Source organism: Halichoeres trimaculatus, unplaced genomic scaffold (genome assembly GCF_033239565.1).
Source record: "Halichoeres trimaculatus isolate MK-OKI-2021-1 unplaced genomic scaffold, fHalTri1.1 fHalTri1_scaffold_1, whole genome shotgun sequence".
In the NCBI taxonomy this organism is placed as follows: Eukaryota; Metazoa; Chordata; class Actinopteri; order Labriformes; family Labridae; genus Halichoeres; species Halichoeres trimaculatus.
The window spans coordinates 40,014,678-40,040,115 of NW_027437179.1; the positions used below are offsets into that span (position 1 = coordinate 40,014,678).

The 25,438-nt window shown below is 44.3% G+C and overlaps 2 protein-coding genes across 5 annotated transcripts in view; one reads left to right on the top strand and one right to left on the bottom strand.

The window, feature by feature from the left end:
- Positions 1-25,438, top strand: part of stab1 (stabilin 1) — a 97,892-nt gene that overhangs the window by 23,544 nt on the left and 48,910 nt on the right. For all 4 annotated transcript variants that reach the window (XM_074687574.1, XM_074687489.1, XM_074687720.1 and 1 more), the window contains 19 exons: positions 5,035-5,172; positions 5,276-5,347; positions 12,994-13,107; positions 13,203-13,256; positions 13,337-13,417; positions 13,495-13,653; positions 15,219-15,281; positions 15,543-15,635; positions 15,880-15,966; positions 16,055-16,166; positions 18,749-18,935; positions 19,047-19,137; positions 19,281-19,439; positions 22,445-22,540; positions 22,762-22,857; positions 22,996-23,043; positions 23,193-23,326; positions 25,115-25,226; positions 25,315-25,392. In XM_074687574.1, the coding sequence (XP_074543675.1) occupies positions 5,035-5,172; positions 5,276-5,347; positions 12,994-13,107; positions 13,203-13,256; positions 13,337-13,417; positions 13,495-13,653; positions 15,219-15,281; positions 15,543-15,635; positions 15,880-15,966; positions 16,055-16,166; positions 18,749-18,935; positions 19,047-19,137; positions 19,281-19,439; positions 22,445-22,540; positions 22,762-22,857; positions 22,996-23,043; positions 23,193-23,326; positions 25,115-25,226; positions 25,315-25,392 (1,974 nt within the window). The remainder of the gene's footprint in view (positions 1-5,034; positions 5,173-5,275; positions 5,348-12,993; positions 13,108-13,202; positions 13,257-13,336; positions 13,418-13,494; positions 13,654-15,218; positions 15,282-15,542; positions 15,636-15,879; positions 15,967-16,054; positions 16,167-18,748; positions 18,936-19,046; positions 19,138-19,280; positions 19,440-22,444; positions 22,541-22,761; positions 22,858-22,995; positions 23,044-23,192; positions 23,327-25,114; positions 25,227-25,314; positions 25,393-25,438) is intronic.
- On the bottom strand, positions 850-2,546 carry LOC141803847 (nuclear factor 7, ovary-like). The gene has a single exon (XM_074687914.1). It carries the CDS (start codon positions 2,340-2,342, stop codon positions 906-908), a length of 1,437 nt encoding a protein of 478 aa, XP_074544015.1. The 5' UTR covers positions 2,343-2,546; the 3' UTR covers positions 850-905.

Here is a 25,438-nt window from a genome sequence, read left to right on the forward strand (position 1 = left end):
CCTGTGTTTCAACAGCTTTTGTAAACTGGATATCCACTGACATGTTCAGCTGAAGGTCTCCACTTTACAGGGTCACTCTTTAAACTGGAGCTGACAGAGACACATTCACACCATCAGGCTCAAAGAAGACTGTTGGTTAGGAGGAACTAAACCAAGACCATCACAGCTGAGGGTCAGATTACTATGAACGGAGGGATATAAACACAATTTATCTACACTGCAAAAAACTGAAATCTTATCAAGTGTTTTTGTCTTATTTTTAGTAGAAAATTCCTTTTTAGACTCATTATGAGTTAAAATCACATGACCAATCCAGAAAAATGTCTTGTTTAAAGTTATTTAAGGACAAAAATGAGGTCTGAATTGCTCGTAACCAGTAAAAAAAAATCTGCCAATGGAACAAGAGAAAAGTTACTTGTATTAAGACATTGTTCTAGTCTCAAGGAAATTTTCAAGCAATTTTTTCTTGTTCCATTGGCAGATTTTTTTACTGGTTACAAGCGACTCAAACCTCATTTTTGTACTCTGATAACTTGAAACAAGACATTTTTCTGGATTGATAAGTTGAAAGTGGCTCATATCAAGTATAATAAGACGATTTTTACTTCAAAAAAGACAAAAACACTTGATAAGATTTCAGTTTTTTGCAGTGGATAAACAATATGTTAAAATCATCAACAAGATCAACAAAACAAACATTTTTGTACTGTTACAGCTCAGGATGATGTACGCCATTAAGAACAAACGCACACATAAGCTTATATGAATTCAAAGTAATCTAACATATTCATGAGAAATTCTTAAAACTTAAGCATTTGATAAAATTCTCTTCATCCACTCCCGTTTTTTGGGACCAAAGATAATGTTGGTAAAAAAGCCTGATCAGAAGAAAAAATGGTCTTGCATTAACTTGGAGAACTCTTTCGAGATGATTTCTGACCGTGTTTCTCGACCATCACACAGATCTTTGCCGGTAAAACCTTCACAGGAAGTGGACTCTCAGTGTAAATGTACGGAAACACTGTGTCAGTGAAGGTGTGTGTGAAGGTGTGTATGTGTGTGTTGGTATCTACGTCAAAGAACGACAGTTTTCCTCCGTCAAAGTCCAGATCAACCCTGATCGTCTGAGGCTGAATCTTAACGGGTAGATCTTTCTCTGAGCCCGTTGTTGAGAACGCAGTGAATGTGCTGTTGGAGAACATGATCCTCCACAATCTGGACTGAAGGCGTCCATCTTTCTGGGTGTGCTCCCCTAAGACGCCGAGTTCCCAGTCCTTATTCGCTCCTACTGCAACCTCCCAGCTGTGAGTCCCTGCGCTGAAGCCCTCCGAGCTCAGGACGGAGCAGGAGAACTTGGTCCTCTTGGGGTTTTTCGGGAACTGGAGCCGCTCTCCGGATCTCACGCTCGTAAGATCATCTGACAGGATGAGTTCAGGATCTGCCGTGTTTGGATCCAGAATCACAGGACTATAAGAGACGACTCTCTTCATCTTGTTCCAGATGTTGAAGCTCAGGTTGCCCAGGTGTTTGGCCTCATCGATCAGAGCTCCTGAGACCAGCTCTGGATCCTTCAGCAGGGGGCGCTGTTGGGCTCTTTTCACTGCAGTCTTGTAGTTCTGGAGGAACGGGATGTCTTCAGCTCTCAGCTCTTTTTCTGCAGCTCTGATAGTTTCTGAAAGAGCTGCTATCTCTCTGTTCAGTCCCTCAATCTTCTCCCTCATCTCCCGACTCTTCCTCTCCTCTTCGTCCCTCAGGGCAGAGATCCTGGCCTCCTCTTCCTCTTTCAGAAAGCTGTAAAGCTTCTTGAACTCTCCTTTGATTCTGCTCTCCGTGTTTACAGCCTGAACTTTGAGATGTTTTGCCGTTTGATCCCAGTCTCCTCTAACCTGCTGAAGCTCCTTCACCCTCTCCTGTTGAGGCTTCAGGACCTTCTGCAGCTCTTCTCTCTGCTCCAGAGCGGCTTCATCGATGGGTCTGAATCTGTGGTTGTTGTGCAGCCTTGAGTCTCGACAGACGACGCACACTGGCTCCTGATGGTCCAGACAGAAGAGTTTGAGCCTCTCGGCGTGCAGACTGCAGAGAGCCTCTCCTGACTCTCCTGGAGGTCTCTGGTCTGTCTCCTGAGAGAAGGCCTCACACAGGTTCCTCAAGGCCAGGTTGCGAGGCGGATCACCCTTTGAGGATTTCCTCTTGCAGCACGGACACTCCCGCGACTGTTTCCTCCTCCACCACTCCTGCAGACAGCTTTTACAGAAGCTGTGGCTGCATGACAGAACGACGGGGTCTTTAAAGATCTCATGGCAGACGGGACAGGAGAGATCATCCAGTGGTCTTAAGGACATTATTCTGTCTCAGGGTGAAGTTAGAAACAGGAAACACACAAAGAGTCAGTCTCCCTCGGCTCTCTGAAAGTTACTTTCACTTTTGGTTGTTGCTCCTTCAGTGATGTCTCGTTTAGCTGCAGGTTGAAGTGTTTGGTATCCTGAGTAATCCAGTAATCCAGTGTTTCCTTCTCAGTCGTTTGTCGTTGTTTTGGTGGTTTTATCGTCAGTTACAGCTTTGTGTCTCTCAGTCTGCCTTCACTCGTGGACGAGGAAGAATAATCTGTCTTTTCCTGTTTATCTGCTTTCAGCCAGAGAGGGGGTGGAGCTTGTGGGGACATATTTTCTGACTGATATGTCAGGTTTATTAGTCTGGGTGTGTCTTAGCAGCCACTTGATTCTGAACTTTGAAGTTACGCTGCTCTCATGTCGACTGTTACATAAGATCCTGAGGCCCTGATGCAACTTTATGTCTTATTTTATAATTTATGTCCTGAGATTTTTAATCCCAGTGGGCTTTCTCAGTTAGATAAACAAAACAAATGTACGGAAATGATGCAACACTTTGATTTGGAGTTTTTGGTTCATTTTTTCCAGATTGTATATGTTTAAAAACAAAAAAAGTAGAAAGTACAAAACTTATACTGCAAATTTTCTTTGCTTCTCATGGGCTGAACAAAAAAATGTTTTGTTGGAGATTAACCATTTCCTGCCTGGATGAAAAAAAAAAGAATATCAAAAAAAGTTATGAACAACATTTTGTCTCTTTATTAAAGCCGCTCATTGTTCCATAAAAGACTTCATAGTTTATGAAAAGTTTGGCCCAACAAATCCAGAGATGAGGTAAGATGTGATGTTGATGAGATGATGATGATGAAATAAGATGACAATAAGATGGCAATCAGATGAGATGATGATGAGCTGAGACGATTATTGGGTGAGATGATGAGATAATGACATGCAAGATGAGGTAAAAAGAGATCAATTGATGATGAGATAAGATGAGGTGGAATAAGATGAAATAATTATGGGGATAGATGAGATGAGATGATGATGAAATGATAAGATAATGATGACTTCATTATAAGATTAAATGAGATGTTCTAACAGATTGATTTTTTTTTTTGAAACCATTTGAGAGTCACCTTTGCCGTGTGCTTTGGATGGTTGTCCTGCTGGAAGGTCCAGCCACGTCTCATCTTCATCATCCTGGTGGATGGCAGCAGATTCAGATCAAGAATTTCCCCATACATGGCTCCATTCATTGCTCCATCAATTATATGAAGTTTGCCAACACCATGAGATGAGAAACAACCCCATGTCATGATGCTTCCACCTCCAAACTTCACTGTTGGTGTAGTGTTTTTTGGGTGATGTGCAGAGCCATTACTCCTCCAAACATGGTCTGTAGTATGACAGCCCAAAAGTTCAGTTTTGGTCTCATCTGACCAGACAACATTCTCCCAGTATTCTACAGGCTTGTCAAGATGCTGTTTAGCAAACTTTAAACCAGCTTCAACATGCCTTTTCTTGAGGAGTGGAGTCTTGCGGGCTGAGCGTCCATAGAGGCCATGGTGGTGGAGTGCATTGCTTATTGTTTTCTCTGTAACAATTGTACCTGCTGCCTCCAAGTCTTTCTGGAGCACTTTCAGGGTGGTCCTTGGCTCGTTGAGTACTCTTCTGACTATCTTTCTGACTCCCTGGTCAGAAATCTTCAAGGAGCTCCTGTGCGTGGCCTGTTGATGGTAAGGTGGTGCTTCTTCCACTTGTGAATAATGGCCCCAACGGTGCTGACTGGAATATTCAGGTGCTTTGATATAAGTCTGTAACCAGTTCCATTCTGATGCTGAGCAACAATCAGGTTGTGAATGTCTTCAGAGAGCTCTTTGCCTTTACCCATCATGAGGTGTGTGCTATTTAACTGCTTGGTGAAAAAACAACCTTTTTTATAGGACCATCAATTTGCTCAAGCCCAGCTGATGTTGGTTTGCACTAATTGGAAGTTCAAGAAATAATTAATGACAGATTTCAGGTGGTATGGTGCATTTCCTTGCCAAAGTATACAGCCTTTCCATGGTGTGTTCAATACTTTTTTCCTGTGTTATTGTACTTAATTCCACATAATCATTATTTATGGACCTGAATGTTGTGATTTCTTTTCATGTGTGAATTATTTGAGTTAATACCAATGTTTGGTAGAAATTTTGTTTGAATTGCAGCTTTGGAAATAAATGTAATGGGAAAAAAGTTGATGCGTTCAATACTTATTTTCCCCACTGTACACACCAGAATGACCGAGAAGTGACATAGAACTGAGCCTCTTTAAGAGCCTGCTGCAGACACTGAAAGACCCGAGTCTCTTCAGGAGAAACAGTCTGCCCTGTCCCTTCCTGTAGATGTCTACGGTATTAGACCAGTCTATCATCACCTGGTTTTTGACCAGGGAAGAGGGAGTCATCTCCTTGAGCTCCTTGGTCTCCCAGATGTTGAGCTTCAGACAATTGATGTCGCACCATAGCACCAACTCAACTGCATTTGCAAAAGTAGAATGAAACGATAAATACTTTACTGTTTGAGTGGCTGTGATGGAGAAACCATTAGCAAACCTTAACAGGACATCATGGGACTATGAGAGCACAGCTTCTGACATCTGTTCAGTGCAAAAGTGCCAAATGAACTTTAACACACTCGTTATTTGCTCTGTTAAATACAGAAGTTCATCCTGATGGAAGATCCCAGAAAACAGTACACCATCATCCAGGAAGACCTGCCAGCAGCCAATGGGATAATCCACATCATTGACCAGCCAATCACAGACACTCTTCCTGTTAGACCGGCTCGGGATGAACAGGTGAGTGAAAGGATCTCTAAACTAAAAACTCCCAAAATAAACAATAAACGGTCTGTTTCAGAGATCATCAGTGAATTCATACTTGTCTTCTCCTCTCAAACAGTACGCTGATAAAACCATTGGAGAGATCCTGAGGATGGATGACAAATTCAACCGCTTCCTGTCTCTCGTTGATGTGAGTATTTTTTGGTTGATAGCATCACACAGATGCTTGTTTTTATGCCACGCCTTCACCAAAATTACATTAAACCATTAAATAATGGTCGTCCAATGATAACCAAGGATTGACTAGGATTTGTTTATAAACAGTGTTGTTTATTTTCTTACAGTTGTTTTGTGGTATTTTATATACAGTCGTGACCAAAAGTTTTGAGAAAGGCACACAAAGTTTACAGCCTCAGTTTTTTTATGGTGGCAAGAAAATTGGAAAATCTTTGCCGTAAAAAATGGGAAAACAGGCTGTTTCAGTTCATCCAACTCAAACCCTCCAGATCTTCATCACTCTCTGTCACTACCGGTGCACCCCAGGGCTCTGCTTAAGGGCTCCTTCTATTCATCATTTATCTACTTCCTCTTTGTATGTAATCAGCAAATTTAACATCAGTTTTTACTGCTTCAGACCATCCTTCATTCCCTCTCCCTCCCTGACTGCCGCCCAGAAATAAAACCATAGTTCTCTTCCAGCTCTCAACCTCAACAGCGATAAAACCAAAGTTCTCCTCATTGGTACAAAATCCACCATCACAAGTTCAAACAGTTTTTCCATAACCATTGATAACTTCTCAGGTTCTTCTTTCCCTTAGACCACAAGGTCACATCAATAAAATCGTTTGGTCTGCATACTTCTATCCACTTAATATTAACTGACTTCCGCTAAAATATCGCATCAATTTCACAACTCAGGTGGTGTTTTTGTCTTATTATCAGTACAAAATTTCTTTTTAGACTTAATATGAGCCACATTCACCTGACCAGTCCAGAAAAATATCTTGTTTTAAGTTATTTCAAGACTAAAATGAGGTCTGAATTACTTGTAACAAGTAAAAAAAATCTGCCAATGGTACAACAGAAAAGTTACTTGTATCGAGACATTGTTCTAGTTTCAAGCAAATTTTTCTTGTTTCATCGGCAGATTTTTTTTTACTTGTTAAAAGCAATTCAGAGAAAGGAGTGCTAAAAGAGAAAAGAAACTGAAACTTAAGTACACGTTTGCGTTTCTCATTCTGGAGAGCTGACCAGCTGACTTTTAAGGCTCACATGGCCTCAATTGTTGGATCTTGTGGCTCTGCCCTCTTTAACATCAGGAGGATCAGACCCTACCCATAACAGGCCACACAGCTTCTGGTACAGGCCCTTGCGATATCACGCATCGACTACTGCAATTCCATCTTGGCAGGCCTGCCTGCGTGCACATTTAAACCTCTGCATATTACCCAGAATGCAGCAGCATGTCTGATCTTTAACCAGCCCAAAACAGCACATGTCACCCTGCTGTTAATCTCTATTAACCGGCTTCCAGTGGCAGCTCCAATCAAATTCAAAGCTCTTCTTCTGGCTTAAAAAACATTGATAAGAACGGCTCCTGCCTACCTGGGGTCCCTCATCCAGGTCTACACTCCTTCTGGTCCTCTACGCTCTGTTTGTGAAAGACGCCTGGTGCTCCCAGCCCAGCATGGCTCCAAATCTCTAGCCAGTGTTACAGTTCTGGGCAGAACTAGCAAGGTACTCGCTGGACCCAAAAGCGAGGCGGAGGCAAGGAAGCAGTTTAAGAGTTTTTATTGCACAGAGGGAGTAAGTGAGAATGAGAGTCCGGTTTGTAGCAGCTCTCTCCTGAGAGCGCTGGGCACAGAGAGTTGTGGCTGTGGAAGGTGGCAAGGGCTGTAGCAGTAGCTCGAGGGAGGCACTAGGACAAAGCAGCAAAAAGACAGGATCAGCAAAAAACTCACAGAAAAAGATACACAACAATGTGAGGTCAGTATACTCATCACGAAGGAGACCAAACTACCACGAAGCAAGACGGAATCCACTGGCGCCGGTCCACACCTGACGAGCGTCTTAAGAAGCCGGCGCCTGATTGAAGATCCGCTGCAGCTGTGCCGGCTGCAGCCGCGGGAGAGAGGAACAGGGAGGGGAGGGGGAAGGAGAGGAGCGCTCCCAGAGCGCAGCAGATTCACCACAGTACCCCCCCCTCAACGGACGCCTCCTGGCGTCCTACCAGGCTTCCCAGGGTTGGCACGGTAAAAGTCATCAATGAGAGAATTGTCCAAGATCAACTTACGGGAAATCCAGGATCTCTCCTCAGGACCATAGCCCTCCCAGTCCACCAGGAATTGGAATCCCCTCCCCCGGGGACGGACGTCCAGAATCCGGGAGACAGAGAAGGCCGGATGGTCATCGATGATCCGGGGGGGAGGGGGGGGGACGGCTGGAGGACTAAGGTCACTGGAGGAGACAGGCTTGATTAGTGACACATGGAATGTGGGGTGAATCCGAAGGGAGGCAGGCAATTTCAACTTTACACATGAGGGGTTGATGACCTTTACCACTGGGAAGGGTCCGATGAACCGTGGCGAGAGCTTACGTGCATCCGAGAGGAGGGGGAGGTCCCGGGTAGAGAGCCACACCTCTTGGCCTGGCTGATACACAGGAGCGGGGGAGCGATGGGCATCAGCCAGACGCTTATTCCGGTCAGCCGTTCTGAGGAGCGCCGCCCGCGCCTCCCGCCAGATGGTCCTGATGCGACGGTGGTGCTCCCTCACCGACGGCACGGCCACAGTCTGTTCCTGCTCAGGAAACACAGGGGGCTGGAAACCGTTACAGACCATGAAGGGGGACATACCTGTGGCCGAGCTGGTGAGGGAGTTGTGGGAGTATTCAATCCACGGCAGGCAGGTGCTCCAGGAGGCAGGATGCTGGGCCGCCACACACCGGAGCGCAGACTCGAGATTCTGGTTGGCCCGCTCTGTCTGGCCGTTGGTTTGAGGGTGGTATCCAGAGGAGAGGCTGGCTGCTGCGCCCACCGAGGAGCAGAAATCCTTCCAAACCTGGGAGATGAACTGGGGTCCTCTGTCAGAAACTATGTCCGCAGGGATACCGTGAAGCTTGAAGACGTGGAGGACAAGAAGGTTGGCAGTCTCTAGAGCAGTTGGGAGCTTGGGCAGGGGAATGTAATGAACCATTTTGGAAAATCGGTCAATAACGGTGAGTATGACTGTGTTACCTTCGGAGGGGGGCAGACCAGTGATGAAATCCAGGGCGATATGGGACCAGGGCCGACTAGGCACAGGGAGGGGGCGCAGCAAACCAGCAGGCGGGTGGTGAGAAGCCTTGCCTCTGGCACAGACAGAGCACGCAAGGACAAACTCCCGTGTGTCCTTGCTCATGTTGGGCCACCAGAAACGCTGCTGTAAAAACTCGAGAGTGCGGGTCACTCCGGGGTGGCAGGCCAGCCTCGAGGAGTGTCCCCACTGGAGGACTTTGGCACGGGCGGACTCGGGAACAAACTGCCGATCCTTGGGTCCTGTCCCTGGATCTGGTTGGGCCTTGAGAGCTTTTTTAACCTCCTGTTCTATCTCCCACTGAGCTGCTCCCACGAAACAGGAGGAGGGAAGGATAAAATCCGGGTCCTCTGAATCCGTAGAGGGGGAATGAAGGCGAGAGAGTGCGTCAGGTTTGGTGTTCTTGGAGCCAGGTCGGTAGGAAAGGGTGAACTCAAACCTGCTCAAAAAAAGGGACCACCGAGCTTGTCTGGGGTTGAGTCTCTTGGCAGAGCGAAGGTAAGAAAGATTCTTGTGATCCGTCCATATGATGAAGGGGACGGCAGTCCCCTCCAGCCAGTGCCTCCACTCCTGCAGAGCCCATACCACAGCCAGCAACTCTCTGTTACCCACGTCGTAATTGCGCTCTGCTGGAGAGAGGCGTCGGGAAAAGAAGGCACAGGGATGAATCCTTTGGGTGGATTTATCCCGCTGGGAGAGCACAGCTCCTGCTCCTGTGTCTGAAGCATCCACCTCCACAATGAACTGGAGAGAAGGGTCAGGATGGCGGAGGATGGGTGCGCTGGTGAACAGCGCCTTCAGCTGGTTGAAGGCTGTCTCAGCCTCAGGGGTCCACAGGAAGGGAGAGGAGGTAGAGGTCAAACGGGTGAGCGGGCTAGCCACCAGGCTAAAATCGCGGATGAACCTCCGGTAGAAGTTAGCGAATCCCAGAAAGCGCTGTAACTCCTTACGAGTGGAGGGAGGGGGCCACTCGGCAACCGCTTGGATCTTAGCAGGATCCGCTTGAAGTTTACCTTGGGCGATGATATAGCCCAGGAAGTGCACAGAGGAAACGTGAAACTCGCACTTCTCTGGTTTGACGAAGAGCCTGTTCTCAAGGAGACGCTGGAGGACAGAACGGACATGCTGCTTGTGTTCCTGAAGATCGCGGGAGAAGATCAGTATATCATCCAGATAGACGAAGACAAAGCGGTTCAGCATGTCACGCAGAACATCGTTCATCAGGGTCTGGAAGACAGCGGGGGCGTTGGTGAGGCCAAATGGCATTACTTGATATTCGTAATGTCCCAGAGGTGTGTTAAACGCTGTCTTCCATTCATCTCCCTCTCTGATGCGGATCAGATGGTAAGCGTTGCGTAGATCCAGTTTAGAGAAGACCCGCGCCTCACACAGAGGCTCAAACGAGGGGTCGATAAGGGGTAGTGGGGTTTTATCCTTGATGGTTATGTCGTTGAGCCCCCGGAAGTCAATGCAGGGTCGCAGGGTTGAATCCTTCTTCTTAAAAAAGAAGAATCCCGCTCCGAGAGGGGAAGAGGAGGGTCGGATAAATCCAGAGGCCAACGAGTCCTTGATATACGCCTCCATGGCGTGTCTCTCAGGGCGAGAGAGATTGTACAGTCTACAGGAGGGTAGAGGTGAACCAGGGAGAAGGTTGATCGCGCAGTCATACCGGCGGTGAGGTGGCAGAGACAGGGCACGGTCCTTACTGAAGACTGGCGCGAGATCGTGGTACTCGGGAGGAACAGCAGACAGGTCCGGAGGTGGAGAAGAAGACAGAGGAGCTCTGGTAGTAGGGACGGCAGATTGAAGGCAGTTAGCATGGCAGGAAGCGCTCCAGCCTGTTATGGATAATGTAGACCAGTCTATAGAGGGGTTATGCAGTTTCAGCCAGGGGTAACCGAGGATCAGAGGAGTAGTGGGGGAGTGGATAATGAATGGCTGAAAAGTCTCTCTATGGTTCCCAGAGATGATGAGGGTGAAGGGCTCAGATTGGTGAGTCACTGTGGCGAGGAGACGGCCATCCAGGGCGGTGACTCTCTTGGGCTCGGGAAGGGGAACTTGTGACAACCTGAGCTGTTGAACCAGTCCTTCGTGGATGAAACTGTCATCCGCACCAGAGTCAATAAGAGCCTGAAGAGAAGAGGACTCCTGTCCCCACAGGATCTGAGCAGGTACCAACATGCGAGGAATGGAACTGGCAGGGGTAGAGATCTGGCTCACCGTGATCCCCTCTCTCAGCGGTGAGCCTACCCTTTTACTGATGAAGGACAGGAGGCAATGTAGTGGCCAGCCTCGCCACAGTAAATACACAACTTGTTGTTCATGCGCCTCCTGCGCTCCTGTGGATGAAGGCGGGCTCTGCCCAGCTGCATGGGTTCCTCTGGGGGCTGGGGATTAGGTGGCCTGACCGGGGAGGCTGAGGACGGGATCTCTGGGGCTGCAGGCTCACCTAGAAGGGCTGGTCTGCGAGGTCTAGCACCCCGCTCTCTAACCCTCTCTCTTAGTCTATTATCAATTCTGATGGCGAGCGAAATTAAATCCTCCAGGGAGACTGGTTCATCCCTGGTAGCCAACTCATCTTTTAACTGATCAGATAAACCCTTAGCAAAAACCCCCATCAGGGCTGACTCGTCCCACCCACACTCACTGGCTAGAATACGGAATTCTATGGAGTAGTCGGCAACAGAATGAGAACCCTGAGTTAACGCTAGGAGTCTCCTGGTAGCCTCCCTCCCCCTAACCGGGTGATCAAATACCCTCTTTAACTCAGAGGAAAAACTTGAAAAAGAAGAAAGCACAGGTGAAGAACTGTGCCAAAGGGCAGTAGCCCATTTAGCGGCCCGGCCGCGAAGTAAATTAATCACATACGCTACTTTAGCTTTATCACTGGGATAGCTGGAGGGTTGCAAATCAAAAACAAGAGAGCAATTTAACAAAAACTGAGCACAAGCTCCTAAATCACCAGCAAAAGGCTCGGGAGAGGGAACATAAGGCTCTCTAACAGTGCCAGAGGGTTGGGGGGCAGGCTGCACAGGACTGCTGTCAGCAGAGGGCACTCTAACCTCACTGGAGGAAGCCTGCGGGGTGAGCTGGTTGATCTGGAGGTGCAGGCCCTGTAGTGTCTCCAAAATCCCCTGTAGCATCTTGTCGTGCCTTCCAAGCAGCATGCCTTGGTGGGTGAGGGCTTCCTTAAACTCCTCTGGAGAGGTTGGATCCATACTTCTTGGCCAGTGGATTCTGTTACAGTTCTGGGCAGAACTAGCAAGGTACTCGCTGGACCCAAAAGCGAGGCGGAGGCAAGGAAGCAGTTTAAGAGTTTTTATTGCACAGAGGGAGTAAGTGAGAATGAGAGTCCGGTTTGTAGCAGCTCTCTCCTGAGAGCGCTGGGCACAGAGAGTTGTGGCTGTGGAAGGTGGCAAGGGCTGTAGCAGTAGCTCGAGGGAGGCACTAGGACAAAGCAGCAAAAAGACAGGATCAGCAAAAAACTCACAGAAAAAGATACACAACAATGTGAGGTCAGTATACTCATCACGAAGGAGACCAAACTACCACGAAGCAAGACGGAATCCACTGGCGCCGGTCCACACCTGACGAGCGTCTTAAGAAGCCGGCGCCTGATTGAAGATCCGCTGCAGCTGTGCCGGCTGCAGCCGCAGGAGAGAGGAACAGGGAGGGGAGGGGGAAGGAGAGGAGCGCTCCCAGAGCGCAGCAGATTCACCACAGCCAGACTCTTCTCCTCTGTTGTTCTCAAATGGTGAATGAATTACCTAACTCTATATGATCCACAGAGTCCCTTTCTACTTTAAGAGATGTGTTCAGGGAACACTTAGACCCTTAGTCTGACCCTCTTTGTCCTCTTTCAGTCAGTAGGTCTTAAATTTACCTTTTAAATTGATTTTTTTAACTGAATTTGAAATTGTATTTTACCTATGAAAATTCAACTCTTTTTATACCTTAAATAAAAAAAATACATTTTTCATAGTTAAAAAACAATTTCAAATTCAACTTGAAAATAAAATTAAATTAATAAAAAAATAAATTAAATTTCAACACATTTAATTCCATTAGACGTCAGGCTTTTTCAAATTCAATATTTTAATTCAAATTCAGTTTCTGGTGACACAAATATAACCTCATATTCCTGCAGCTTTATGGACAAATTCCTCAGATTCTTGATATAAAGAAACTAGTTGAAGACCATCCATCCATCCATTTTCTATACCGCTTATCCTGTTTAGGGTCGCGGGTGGCTGGAGCCTATCCCAGCAATCATTGGGCGAGAGGCAGGGTACACCCTGGACTGGTCGCCAGTCAATCGCAGGGCTGACAGGGCTGAAGACAAATAACATATATCTTACTCTTATCCTGTAAACTGTTACTGAAGTCCCAGTCGACCGGCTGAATGAGAAGCTGTTTTTGGTGATTTTCTGAAATGTGTCAACTCCTCTTTATAAATTAATGGAGATTACTGGAGTGTAAATCTGGGTCTTAACAAAGCCCAGCACCATCAATACCAAACCCTGATCTGGTTGAATGTCTGCAGAACTGTGGGTCACCTCTTCATTTGAGGGGTCCGGGGCCCCTCACTGTGTTTGTCCCGACTAACGAGGCCGTGGACCGAGCCAGGGACGGCAGCATCTTGTACATGATGCACAGTGTAAGTGTTCAAAACAAATCAAGAAGGAAAATGTAGATTTTAAAAAAGATGTGTACAGATATTTTTATGGAATTGATGTTCTCTTCTTTCTTAAGGCCTTACATAAACTTCAGGAGCTGCTCAGACACCACATTTTTACCCAGGCCATGGTAAGACACGTACGCTCGATGTTCCACCGCAGCAACAAATGGAGACCCGTCAGAAAGCTAATCCTGTTTTATCTCTTCAGCTGACGGTCGACGGGCTGGCTGCTCTTCCTCAGATCCGTACAATGGCCAATCAGGTCGTTACTATCAGTGTGTCTGAAACTGTAAGTGTTTCTGATTGGCTCTTTCCATATCCTGGCTGTTACACATGAACTCTAACTCCCTCCTCTCCTTTTCCCAGGGGGAGATTCTGTTGGGGGAGAAGGGCATCCATTTGAAGAGCACCAACATTATAGCGTCCAACGGGATCATCCACATGATCGATGGCCTTCTCTTCCCGCCCTCCATCCTTCCGATCCTTCCACACCGCTGCGACGTCACCGAGAACAAGATCACTGTGGTAAGATGTGGATTAAACACAAACCTTAAAAAGAGGTTATCAGTGTCAAAATGTGTTATTTCTCTTTTTTAATCAAATCAAACAAGGAGTTTTTCTGGAATTCCAAATCCAAAACACTTACAGGCAGACAAGTCCTCCGTCCCTCCCAGCTGCAGCCAGAGCAGGCCACTGTGTTCCCCTTTGGGTCACTCCTGCTGATCCCAAGCCCCCATAAGGAGAAGGGTTGGGACTTGGACATTGACACATTCTAGCTGCAACTTCCTTCTAGCTGCAACTTCTAGGACAGCGTGTAGCTACGTTCCTTACTGAAGAGTTGGCAATGCAGTGAAAGTCACTTTGACACTATGCCAACCAGTAAAGTTCAGCGGTGAGAAGAGAGATCTGTGTTTTTCTCTGGGGAAAATGATTTCTGGACACTGGACTTTTTGCCCTGAGTGGAGGAGTCCAAGTTTCTTAGGGTCTTGTTCACGAGTGAAGGGAAAATGGAGGGAGACATTGACAGACATATCAGGGCGGCGTCAGCCGTGATGCAGACACTATACCAATCCATTGTGGTGAAAGGAGAGTTGAGCCAGAAGGCAAAGCTCTCAGTTTAGCGGTCAATCTACGTTCCAACCCTCACCTATGGCCACGAGCTGTGGGTAGTGACTGAAAGATCAAGATCATGAAAACAAGTGGCTGAAATTAGCTTTCTCTGCAGGGTGTCTGGGCCCAGCCTTAGAGATAGGGTTCAGAGCTCGGACATCCAAAAGAGGTTCGGAGTAGAGCCGCTGCTCCTCCACATCCAGACGAGCCAGATGAGGTGGTTCAGGCATCTGGTGAGGATGCCTCATGGACGTCACCCTGGGGAGATGTTTCCGGCATGTCCAGCTGGTAAGGGGACCCCGGGGTAGACCCAAGACACGGTGGAGAGAATATATCTCTCGACTGACCTGGGAACCCCTTGGTATCCCCTCAGAGGAGCTGGTGGAAGTGGCTGAGGACAGGGGCTATTGGTCTTCGCTGATGGCACTGCTGCCTCCGCGACCCGGACCTGGATAAGCGGTGGAAAATGCGATGAGATGAGGTGGACACTGGAGCCTAACTGTCGGACAGAAAAAGGACAGAAGAGCAGAAGAAAGATAAACAGGAGAGAGATAGAGCACAAGCTAAAGGCTAAAAGGGCTAAACTGTTTGTGCTAATGTTGACTCCAACCCACAGTCAGCAGTTATTCTGCAGTGGTCTGTTCAAATTTGAGAGTCTATCAATAAATGAAGAGTGAGGTTACGTTAGCTCTGATTGGTCGATGACTGGCAGGACATAACCAGAATTCACTAACGTGACACATTACAGACATGTCTCACCTCACGAACCAGAGCGCTACTTAACTACAAATAAATACATGACCTTATTGCTTTGCATCCTGGGAAAGTTGCATTAGAGAGAAGATCTGCTCTCCAAAACACCACATAGTCTCATGAAGGGAGAATAAACTGGACCAATACAAGCTTGGAGCTAACAGAAACGCTAACAGGAAACGCTGACTGTTGTTTTTTTAAATTTGTGTTTTTCTGTTTTTATTCAGGGTCCATGTGTTCACTGCAGTTACCTCTACGAGACCGACTGTCCTGAAGGCACCACTGAAATGGTAAATCAAGCCAATACTGGTTTAACTCTGAGGCTTGGTTTGATTGGACTGAGGCCTCACATTAGCAGGTCACTTTTAAAGCATCTTGGGTGTAAACAAACTTTGATTTTGGTTTATAAAATGAATGTCGAGCTTTGTGTATTCATCACACGCATATTCCAGAGATCTTTATTAAAAATGTCGTACAGGAAGTGCAGCTTTAAAGCACCGTGATGCACAATCTCAGAACTTAAACCCAACAAACTGTGTGTTTGTCTGCAGGACACCCATCAGACCGACTGCTATTACGTGGTGTCTCCTCTCAGGGCAACGCTCGGTAAAGGATGCGCCAAATACTGCAACGCCACCAGAGAGGTGAGAGCTGGATGGTAATCATTGTGTCAGGAGATCTATTTTAAGCCTTATTCATCAGCTCCAGGCTGTTTCTAACACCTTCAAGTAAAAAGGTGCATCGACTGTGGGATCATCTGAGGTGGACGATGAACCTGAAGCAGACTTTACTGACAGAGACGATGGTTTTTATGTGCAGGTTATACAGAGGAAGGCTCTTTTATGTGTAAATCTGTTAAATGCTTTAATGTGCGTGTGTGTTAAACAGATAGCGGAGTGCTGTAAAGGTTTCTACGGTCCAGACTGTAAACCCTGTATCGGAGGATTCCAGCACCCCTGCTACGACAGAGGAACGGTGCGCAGCATACAAACACTTCTGTCTCTGAGTTTTCATTTCCTTCGTCTCTCTCTGATATGATTTCTCTCCTCTTGACCCCCTGCAGTGCTTTGACGGCATCCAAGGCAACGGCTCGTGCAGCTGTCAGCCGGGATTCGAGGGTATCGCCTGTCACATCTGCTCGGATCGCTCGAAGCATGGAGAGAAGTGTGACGAAGGTAACAGCTCCTCCTGATTGACACCTGAAGAGCGAGAGCTGCTGAACCAAAGACAGGCACTGGTTTAAGATGGGAGTAGTTTTACTCATCTGGACTGCTGTCAGGCTGAGACAGAAGCTTTGGGGTTTTATAATTGAAGAGAGGAAGTTAAGAATTAAAACCATCAAAGCCAGGTCTGCACTTTCTCCAGAGCCTCAGCTACAATCACTAAATTTAAATCATTTTTAAACTGCAATGCACATTTTTGCCAGTTGTTGACAGTTAGACATTTCACTTTTTACGAAGAGCCTTTTTCTGTGTAGCCCCTAAAATGACATGAAGAAAGAAAAGGTAAAAGAAAAAATAGTTCTCATGTGCACGATACCAACCCATCCTAGCAGAAAAGTTACCAAACTAATAAGAAAGTCATCATGCTCACAAAAAAAGTTTAAATGACCATAGAAGAGTAACTGTGCGCACAAGCAGGTTTTCAAACACTAATGAAAAAGTAGTTACTTCATTGATGAGAAAGTAACTGTGCTCATGGGTAAGTTACAAAGCTCATGGCAAAGTTACTGTGTTTATGGTAAAGTTACTGTGCTGATGAGAAAGTCACTGTGCACATAAAAAAGAAACTGTTATCATGAGAAAGAACGGTGCTAATGAGAAAGTAACAGTGCTAATGAGAAAGTTACTGTGCTCATGAAAAAAGTTAACATGCTCATGAGAAAGTTACCCTGCTGGTGAGACAGTTACTGTGCTTATGAGAAAGTAACTGTGCTCATAAGAAAGTTACCATTTTAATGAGAAGGTTAACCTGCGAATGAGAATGAGATATGCTCGTGAGATAGTAACTGTGCTCATGGGTAAGTTACAAAGCTCATGATAAAATAACTGTGCTGATGAGAAAGTCACTGTGTTCATGAGAAAGTTACTGGTCTCATAAGAAAAAAATTGTTATCATGAGAAAGTTAATGTGCTCATGAGAAAGTTACAGTGCTAATGAGAAGGATACTGTGATGATGGGAAAGTTACCATGCTCATGAGAAGGTAAAGGTGCTGATGAGAAAGTTACTGTGCTCATGAAAAAGTTAACATGCTTATAAAAAAGTTAACATGCTCATGAAAAAGTTACCCTGCTGATGAGACAGTTACTGTGCTTATGAGAAAGTAACTGTGCTCATAAGAAAGTTACCATTTTAATGAGAAGGTTACCCTGCTAATGAGAATGAGAGATGCTCGTGAGATAGTAACTGTGCTCATGGGTAAGATACAAAGCTCATGGAAATATAACTGTGCTGATGAAAAGGTAACTGTGCTGATGAGAAAGTCACTGTGTTCATGAGAAAGTTACTGGTCTCATAAGAAAAAAAATGTTATCATGAGAAAGTTACTGTGCTCATGAGAAAGTTACAGTTCTAATGAGAAGGATACTGTGATGATGGGAAAGTTACCATGCTCATGAGAAAGTAAAGGTGCTGATGAGAAATTTACTATGCTCATGAAAAAGTTAACATGCTCATAAAAAAGTTAACATGCTCATAAAAAAGTTAACATGCTTATGAGAAAGTTACCCTGCTAATGAGAATTAAATATGCTCATGAGAAAGTTACTGTGCTCATGAGATAGTTACTGTGCTCATGAGAAAGTTACCCTGCTAATGAGAATTAAATATGCTCATGAGAAAGTTACTGTGCTCATGAGAAAGTTACTGTGCTCATGAGAAAGTTACTGTGCTCATGAGAAAGTTACCCTGCTAATAAGAATTAGATATGCTCGTGAGAAAGTAACTGTGCTCAGGGGTAAGTTACAAAGCTCATGGAAAAGTATCCGTGCTGATTAGAAGGTTACTGTGCTGATGAAAAAGTCACAGTGCTCATGAGGAAGTTCCTATATTCATGTGAAAGTTACTGTGGTCATGAGAAAGAAAGTGTTATCATGAGAAATTAACTGTGCTTATGAGAAAGTTACAGTGCTAATAAGAAGGTTACAGTGCTGATGGGAATGTTACCATGCTCATGAGAAAGTTACCATTTTGATAAGAAAGTTACCCTGCTAATGAGAATGAGATATGCTCATGAGAAAGTTAACCTGCTTATGAGAATTAAATATGCTTATAAAAAAGTTACCCATACCCCAATGAGAATTCAATTTGCTCTTTTGAAAATTACTGTGCTTATGAGAAAGAAACTGTTATCTCACCCTGCTAATGAGAATCAAATACGCTCATGAGAAAGTAACTGTGGGCACGAGAAATTTACTTTGTTCATGTGAAAGTTACAGTGATGATAAAATGATAACAATAATAATAATGATAATAATAATAATAGTAATAACTATCATTTGTATAGCACGTTTTAAAAACTGAAGTTTACAAAGTGCTTTAACAGCCGGAACATAAAAACAAGCACAAGCATCAAACACAGAACACCAGCTTTCACCCATATAAAGGGGTTGGGAGCAACATTATTGTTGATTTTACTCACACAGATTGTTTCTCTTTTTATTGAATACAGGGGGAGTGAAGAGCAGATGTTCATGAAACTGTTTTATCATTTAGCTGAGGAGTTTTGGTGTTATTGTCTGTGTGTGTGTTTTCTCAGAGTGTCACTGTGTCCACGGTGTGTGTGATAACCGTCCTGGCAGCTTTGGAGCGTGCCGGAGGGGATCCTGTGACGAAGGATTCTCTGGAGACAACTGTGACAGGAAGGCCACGCCGTGCAACTCTGACGGACTGCGCGAACACTGTCACATCCACGCCTACTGTACGATGACAGGGCTCAACACCAAGTAGGAAACTACCACTGCTGCTCAGAGTCAGTGCGTGATGTTTTACCTGAACAGCTGCTGAGGCTTTTAATTAACAAACCTGTCCACGTGTGTGTGTGTGTGTGTCACCAGGTGTTTGTGTAAGGACGGATACGAGGGTGACGGTCACTCCTGTTCCCCCATAAACCCCTGCCTGAACAACCGAGGAGGCTGCGACAAAAACGTGAGACTTACTGGTCCTGTGTGTGTTCATGTGGTGTGTGTGTGACTGAACCACTGACTCCTTTCAGTGTGTCTTTGTTCACTGTCAGACTGTCTCACAGATGTCTGCTCACCTTCACTTCACACCCCCCTCCCTCTCCACAGGCAGAGTGTGTGCACGTGGGGCCAGGCAACGCGTCGTGTGTGTGTGCTGAAGGTTGGACAGGTGATGGAAAGGTGTGTGTGGAGATCAATAACTGTGAGCTGGAGAGTCGGGGAGGCTGCAGTCCAAACGCCAAATGCACCCACATCGGTCCTGGACAGGTCAGTTATTATTTTACCTCGTCTGTGTTTTTATCTTTCACCACAGTTTGTCCAACACTGGCAGAATTTCTTCAACAAACCAGCAGATTTCATTCAAGGCCACAGCTTAGAGGTGAAGAAAGTCAATTAATGTGGGCATTTACATTTTCAGTCATGTGGAAAAACCAAAGCCAATCTGTAAGGTCTACATAAACTCACTCTGGACTGTGCATAGGCTGCTTGTCTTTCAAAAATGTTCAACATTTTTGCAAAATATCAAAATTTTGTTAATTTCATACATTTGTTAAGTTTTTTAAATTTCAGGTCTTTTTTTTTTTTTTTTTTTACAATTTTTTGGATTTTTTTTTACCTTATTTTTGCATTTTTTTCATTCTTTTTTTTGACAATGTTGCAAAAAAAATTACGTTTCTCTTTATTTTTACTACTTTATGTTATAGCAAGATTAAAAAGCAAATTATCAAACTTTAGAATTGAGAAATATTTTTTTTTGCAAACTGTGACGTTTTTGAAGTTTTGCGTATATTCATTAAATTTGCAAAAATGTTGGAATTTTTGCAAATTTTTAAACTTTTTAAATTTTTACTTTTTCTAATTTTCTTTTTTTAAGTTTTTCAATTTTTGATTGATTTTATTTTCAGTTATTGCAAAATAATTAAATTTCTCTGTATTTTTGTAAATTTATGAATTATTAAGTATAAAAAGTTCTTATTTTAAATAATCCCATATTTTCTTTTCAAATTGTAACATTCTTGATATTTTGCAAATTTTTTTAATTTTTTTTTTTAAAAAAGGAATTTTTGCAATTTTTTATTAGGGCCCGAGCCCCCGAGAATCGGGGGGCGAAGCCCTATTGTAACTGTTAGGATTCTTCTTCTTCTTCTTCTTCTTCTTCTTCTTCTTCTTCTTCTTCTTCTTCTTCTTTGTTTCTGCCAATACAATGCCATTTTGCGTGCCTTTGGCTTGAAAAAAAGGCGAAATGACCTAGCCACAAAATTCAAACTCGGCGAAAAATTTATGATTCCACTGTCTGTGCAAAAATCCATCCCCCCTTGCGCCCCCTAGGGGCTTAAAACTGCAGCCCCTTGCTCTGCTTTCAGCTACAGCCCTGAAATTTGGTGGGTATAACAAGCATGCCCACATGAACAAAAAAGTCTCTTATGACTATCGTGAATTCTCAACACGAACTTCGCTATTAGCACGTAAACATGGGATTTTGACGATTTGTAGCCTACGCATTTGAACGAACTAGTCCTAGGGCTTTTGTCACAGCAACTCCAAACTTGGCATGTGTATACTACACACATTGAACATTAATAATCATAGCTAAATTTACAGAATTTTTTTCCGTTTGGCTAGGACACAGGCTCAAAGTTCGGCATTTTTCAACTTTGTCTAATCTGCACCAAAATTTACACACATGTTCAGTGTTAAGCCCTGGACACAGCCATGTCTCTATTCCTCCCAGAAATTACAACGCCTCCTGATGGCAATGGCCTGAAATTGCCAAAATTACGTTTATAGGCTATGTATTTCAATGAACTACTCCCAGGTTTGGACTAAGATGAACTCCAAACTTGCCTTGTGGAAACTACACACATTGAAGATGAACACTTACAATACAATTCTTATCATCTTGTATGGCTCGGCCACAAATGGCCGCCAAAGTTCACCATTTTGCTACTTCATGAAAATCTTAATAGCTCTCTTGTACAATGTTGGATCAGGCCCAAAATGCACACACATGTTAACTCTCCCATCTCCAACACATCCATATACTTCTTTTCATCTAACACTACAGCGCCCCTTACTGTTAACAGGAAGTAATGTCTTTTACTCTCTGATTTATAGCCTCTTCATTTTTTGCCATTTTCTTTTTCATTTAACTTGCAAATCTCTGTCACGCCTTCATAAAGCATTACAAATCAGCTCATGTCCTCAAGGTCAAGGGTGTGTCTATGGCACTAGCTTCACCTCGCTAATGTCAAAACACAGCAGGAAGTAGTACTAACTCAGTCATTTAAGGTCTAATTTCTTCCAAACTTCACACACACCATGAAAGTCCATCCCCCAACTCTTCCATAACCTCAAATCTCTGCTACTGCAATAGCGCCACCCACTGGAAATGCTTGATCATATTATTACATTCATTTTAACGTTTGCTCCAAATTTTACACACATGAAGTCACTCCCACTCCTGACTGCTGTTGACATGAATTACAGTGATAATGCTGCTCCCCCTATGGTACACTAATCATATCAACTATGCTTTCAATGTACTATGTATGCTTGCTTGCGGGGGAACAACCTCATCCATACACAGAGCTCTTGCTTGAGGCACATTTTGCTGCACTTAGGCTGCTTGGGAATTACCCCAATACGGACCATTTTCCGCGGGGCGAGGGCCCGTCATTGCTGCATGCAGCTATATTTTTTATTATTTTTACTTTTTTATTTATTTATTTTTTATTTTTCATTAAATTTTTAAGTTTTCATATTTTGAAATTTTACTTTTTTCGTTATTGCAGAATAATTAAATTCCTCTTTATTTTTGCAAATTTATGAAATATCAAGATGTTTAAAACAACGTATTAATTTTCAATAATCAAAAAAAAATTCACACAGTGTAATGTTTTTGAAGTTTTGCAAATATTCTTAAATTTCCAAAAGATTTTGAAATTTTTGCAAATTTTTGGCACAAAATTTTAAACTTTTTGCAAAGTTATTCGAAATGAAAAACTTAGGCATCACATGAACAATTTTATTTATTCCAAAACATTTTATTTGTATAATTATTCACTAGTTTTTAATTTGTTTAGAATTTTTTACACTTTACTGTCTGTATTGTGAAGATTAAGCAGACGTGGCTCCTGAATGACTTTAACCCAACTGAGCTGAGGCAAAATGACTCTTATGGAGTAAAGGTTGCCTACCCTGGTCTAAAGTATAATTTTCATTAAGTTAGTCTCCACCTGAACTTGTAATCCTCTTTGTCTTTCTGTCCGCAGAATGAGTGTGTGTGTAAAACAGGTTACATGGGGAACGGTGAGGAGTGTGACCTTGTTGACCCCTGCCTCAGACGGAACGGAGGCTGCCATGACCTGGTGAATATTAACAGCCACACAAACATAAAATAAACATCTCTATTTATTTATCCATTTGTTTGTATCTTGTCTACCATGGACTTTATTTCCATTAATATGCTGTTGTTGAGTCTTTATCCTGAAACATTACTGATTCCTGATAATCCTTTAAGTGCCTGATAAAAACAGAGAAATGTCTCAGCAGGTTAGATTAGTCTCTGATCCCTCTCTGCTGTAATCAGGCCGTATGTGAGAGGACAGAGAATGCAACACGCACCTGTACCTGTGTCGATGGCTACTTTGGAGACGGACTTGTCTGCTATGGATCATTAATGAATGTAAGGATAATTCAACTGGATGCACAGTATCTGAGTGAAGCATGAACCCCTGACTGCATGGCAGACACCAGCTCACTGAAGAAAACAAGTCTTCATCTTCGTCAGATGTTCTCATGTTGTTTCTGTCTGTGTTTGCAGGAGCTGGAAATGAACATGAAGCTGTTCCGCTTCACCAGACTGGTTCAGGTGAGAAAAAACAAAACTCGCTCGTTGTGAATCTAACTTGTAAGGTGTATCATATGTGTTCTTAAAACAACATGCTGCAAAATGGAGATGGAACAACCAAAAACTCACGACTAGAAGAAAACTAACAGTTTGTTTTTGTTTGTTGTCAGAATAACAAGTACAGCGCTGAGGACCTGAGTGGAAACGTCACTGTTTTGGCTCCGTCCAGAGAAGCTATGAGGAACATGACTGGAACACAGATATCATTCTGGTTAAGCCGACACCGCCTGCCCTACTTCCTGAGGTCAGTCATTGTTTTTATCCCCCCCTCCCCACCGTCCACGCTAAGCTGACCCCCAGCTGTGATGGACTTGGTTTAGTTCCTCCTAACCGATGGTCTTCTTTGAGCCTGATATTGTGAATGTGTCTGTCGGCTCCCGGTGTCCCAGTTTAAAGAGTGACCCTGTAAACTGGAGACCTTCAGCTGAACGTGTCAGTGGAGATCCAGGTTACAGCAGCTGTTTAAACCAGAACAACTTCCCCAGGACTTGTTCTGTGTTTGGTTTGATATACTTGTCATAATCTGCTCATCAGATCAGGATTTAATGATGATCTAAAGCTGTTGGAAAAGGATGCATCCCGCTCAGAGTCCTCGATCAACGGCTCCTTTTGAAGCTCAAACATGGCTCTATCTCTGTGTCTTCATGCTTTAGACGCAGGAGCACGCGCTTCTAGAAACAGCTTAAGACAGTTTTGTCTCTAGAGCTGGTCTCCTTTATGAGTCCATCTGCAGTGAAATAAATCTCCATCAAAACCGGCTCAGGCTAAAGATCCTCCATGCTAACAGGCTAACTGCAGAGCTAAACAGCTTCTATGTCTTCTTCTTTGGTGTCATTTTGTCTGAAAGGCCTTTGTTGTTGTCTTACTGCCCTCTACTGGTCTGGTGATTTTTTGCATTTACCTTTATGGGCTCTAATTTCGTGGCTCAGCGCAAGGGGCGCAAGCCTGGCGCACCCCAGGCAGTGTTAATTTCGTGTGGCGCACCGCCGTGCACTGCCAATTTGACAATTTGGTAGACCGTCTGTGCAGAGATGGGTATGGTTGAACGCCAGGGGGAGTTGACGGCGCACCAGGGGGAGGTGTCGGCAGATTCATGTTGGCGCAGTGACAATTTCGTGCCAAAAACAGTGCAGAAAGTGCGCTGAGCGCTCGCCAACTCCAACCTGGTCTATCCTCGGCGCAAAGCGGAGTGCACCCTCCGCAGCTGTAATTTGGTGACAGGCGCACATGTGCGCACATGTCAACAAAGCCTCAGAGGCAGGTTTCCAGAGTGTCAGGCACATTTTAATGCAATAAACAATCACAGCAATCACTATTTAATGTAACCGTCTGAACCAGCATATACATTTATATCTATATTAACTGTCCCGTCACATCTGATGTCAGATTAAAGCCGTTTGTCATAATGGAAAGTTAACCTGACGGCAGCTGGAAGTTTGATGCACATCTTACAATTAAACAATAAACAGCCTTAACATATGATACTGAGTATATATCTGGTTCTCTCATTACATTTAATTCAAAGAAAAGAGGGAGAGAAAAGACGAAGAAAAAAGAGACAAAATAAATGTGTGTCACTCTGGATTTACCGGTGATTTCCCATATTTCTCTGTTTTAGTCTTTATTTTTAACGTGATCTAAAAAGATGGAGTACATAATTGTAAGGAGGATGAGGTGAAGACATCAGGAGAGTAAACAGTATATCACCAAAGGTTCTGCTATTTGGTGTTGACAAACCAGGAGTGCAGGTGGATCAAAAGTATTCTGAATGGATAAGCTTCGCTGGTCTTATTAGAATAATCTACAAACATAAATATTGGGCCACAAGATCAATTTAGTTCGTGGACATTCCTGCAAAAATGTACCTTTAATCTGGATTTCTTTTACTCCCACCAGCTTTGACCGTCTTCTCCTCATTGTGTTGACTTCCACCGTGCTAGTTCTACGTTTCCAGCATCTGTCATTAATCAGACCCCTGCAACAGTCATCATCCGTGAAATAAGCCCTTTCCTTTTACCTTTCCTGGTTTCAGGGCCCACTTCCTGCAAGGGTTGTACCCTGTGGAAGATCTGGATGGACTAGTGGGTCACAGAGTTCCCACCCTAAACCCCCAAACCTCCTGGGAGGTCAGCAACAAAAGCGGGGTAAGGAAAGGGCGCTGGGCCGAGTAGATTTAAAGTTAGGAAAGAAAACTTGGTATTCAAGTTTTTAACTGTTGTTGCTTGATTTCAGGTGATCCACATCGGGAACGCCTCCATCATTACCCATAACCTGCCCGCCACCAATGGCTACATCCACGTCATCGACAAGGTGAGAACAAGCCTGGGAGGAAGTCAGACTAAACTGACAGCCTGTT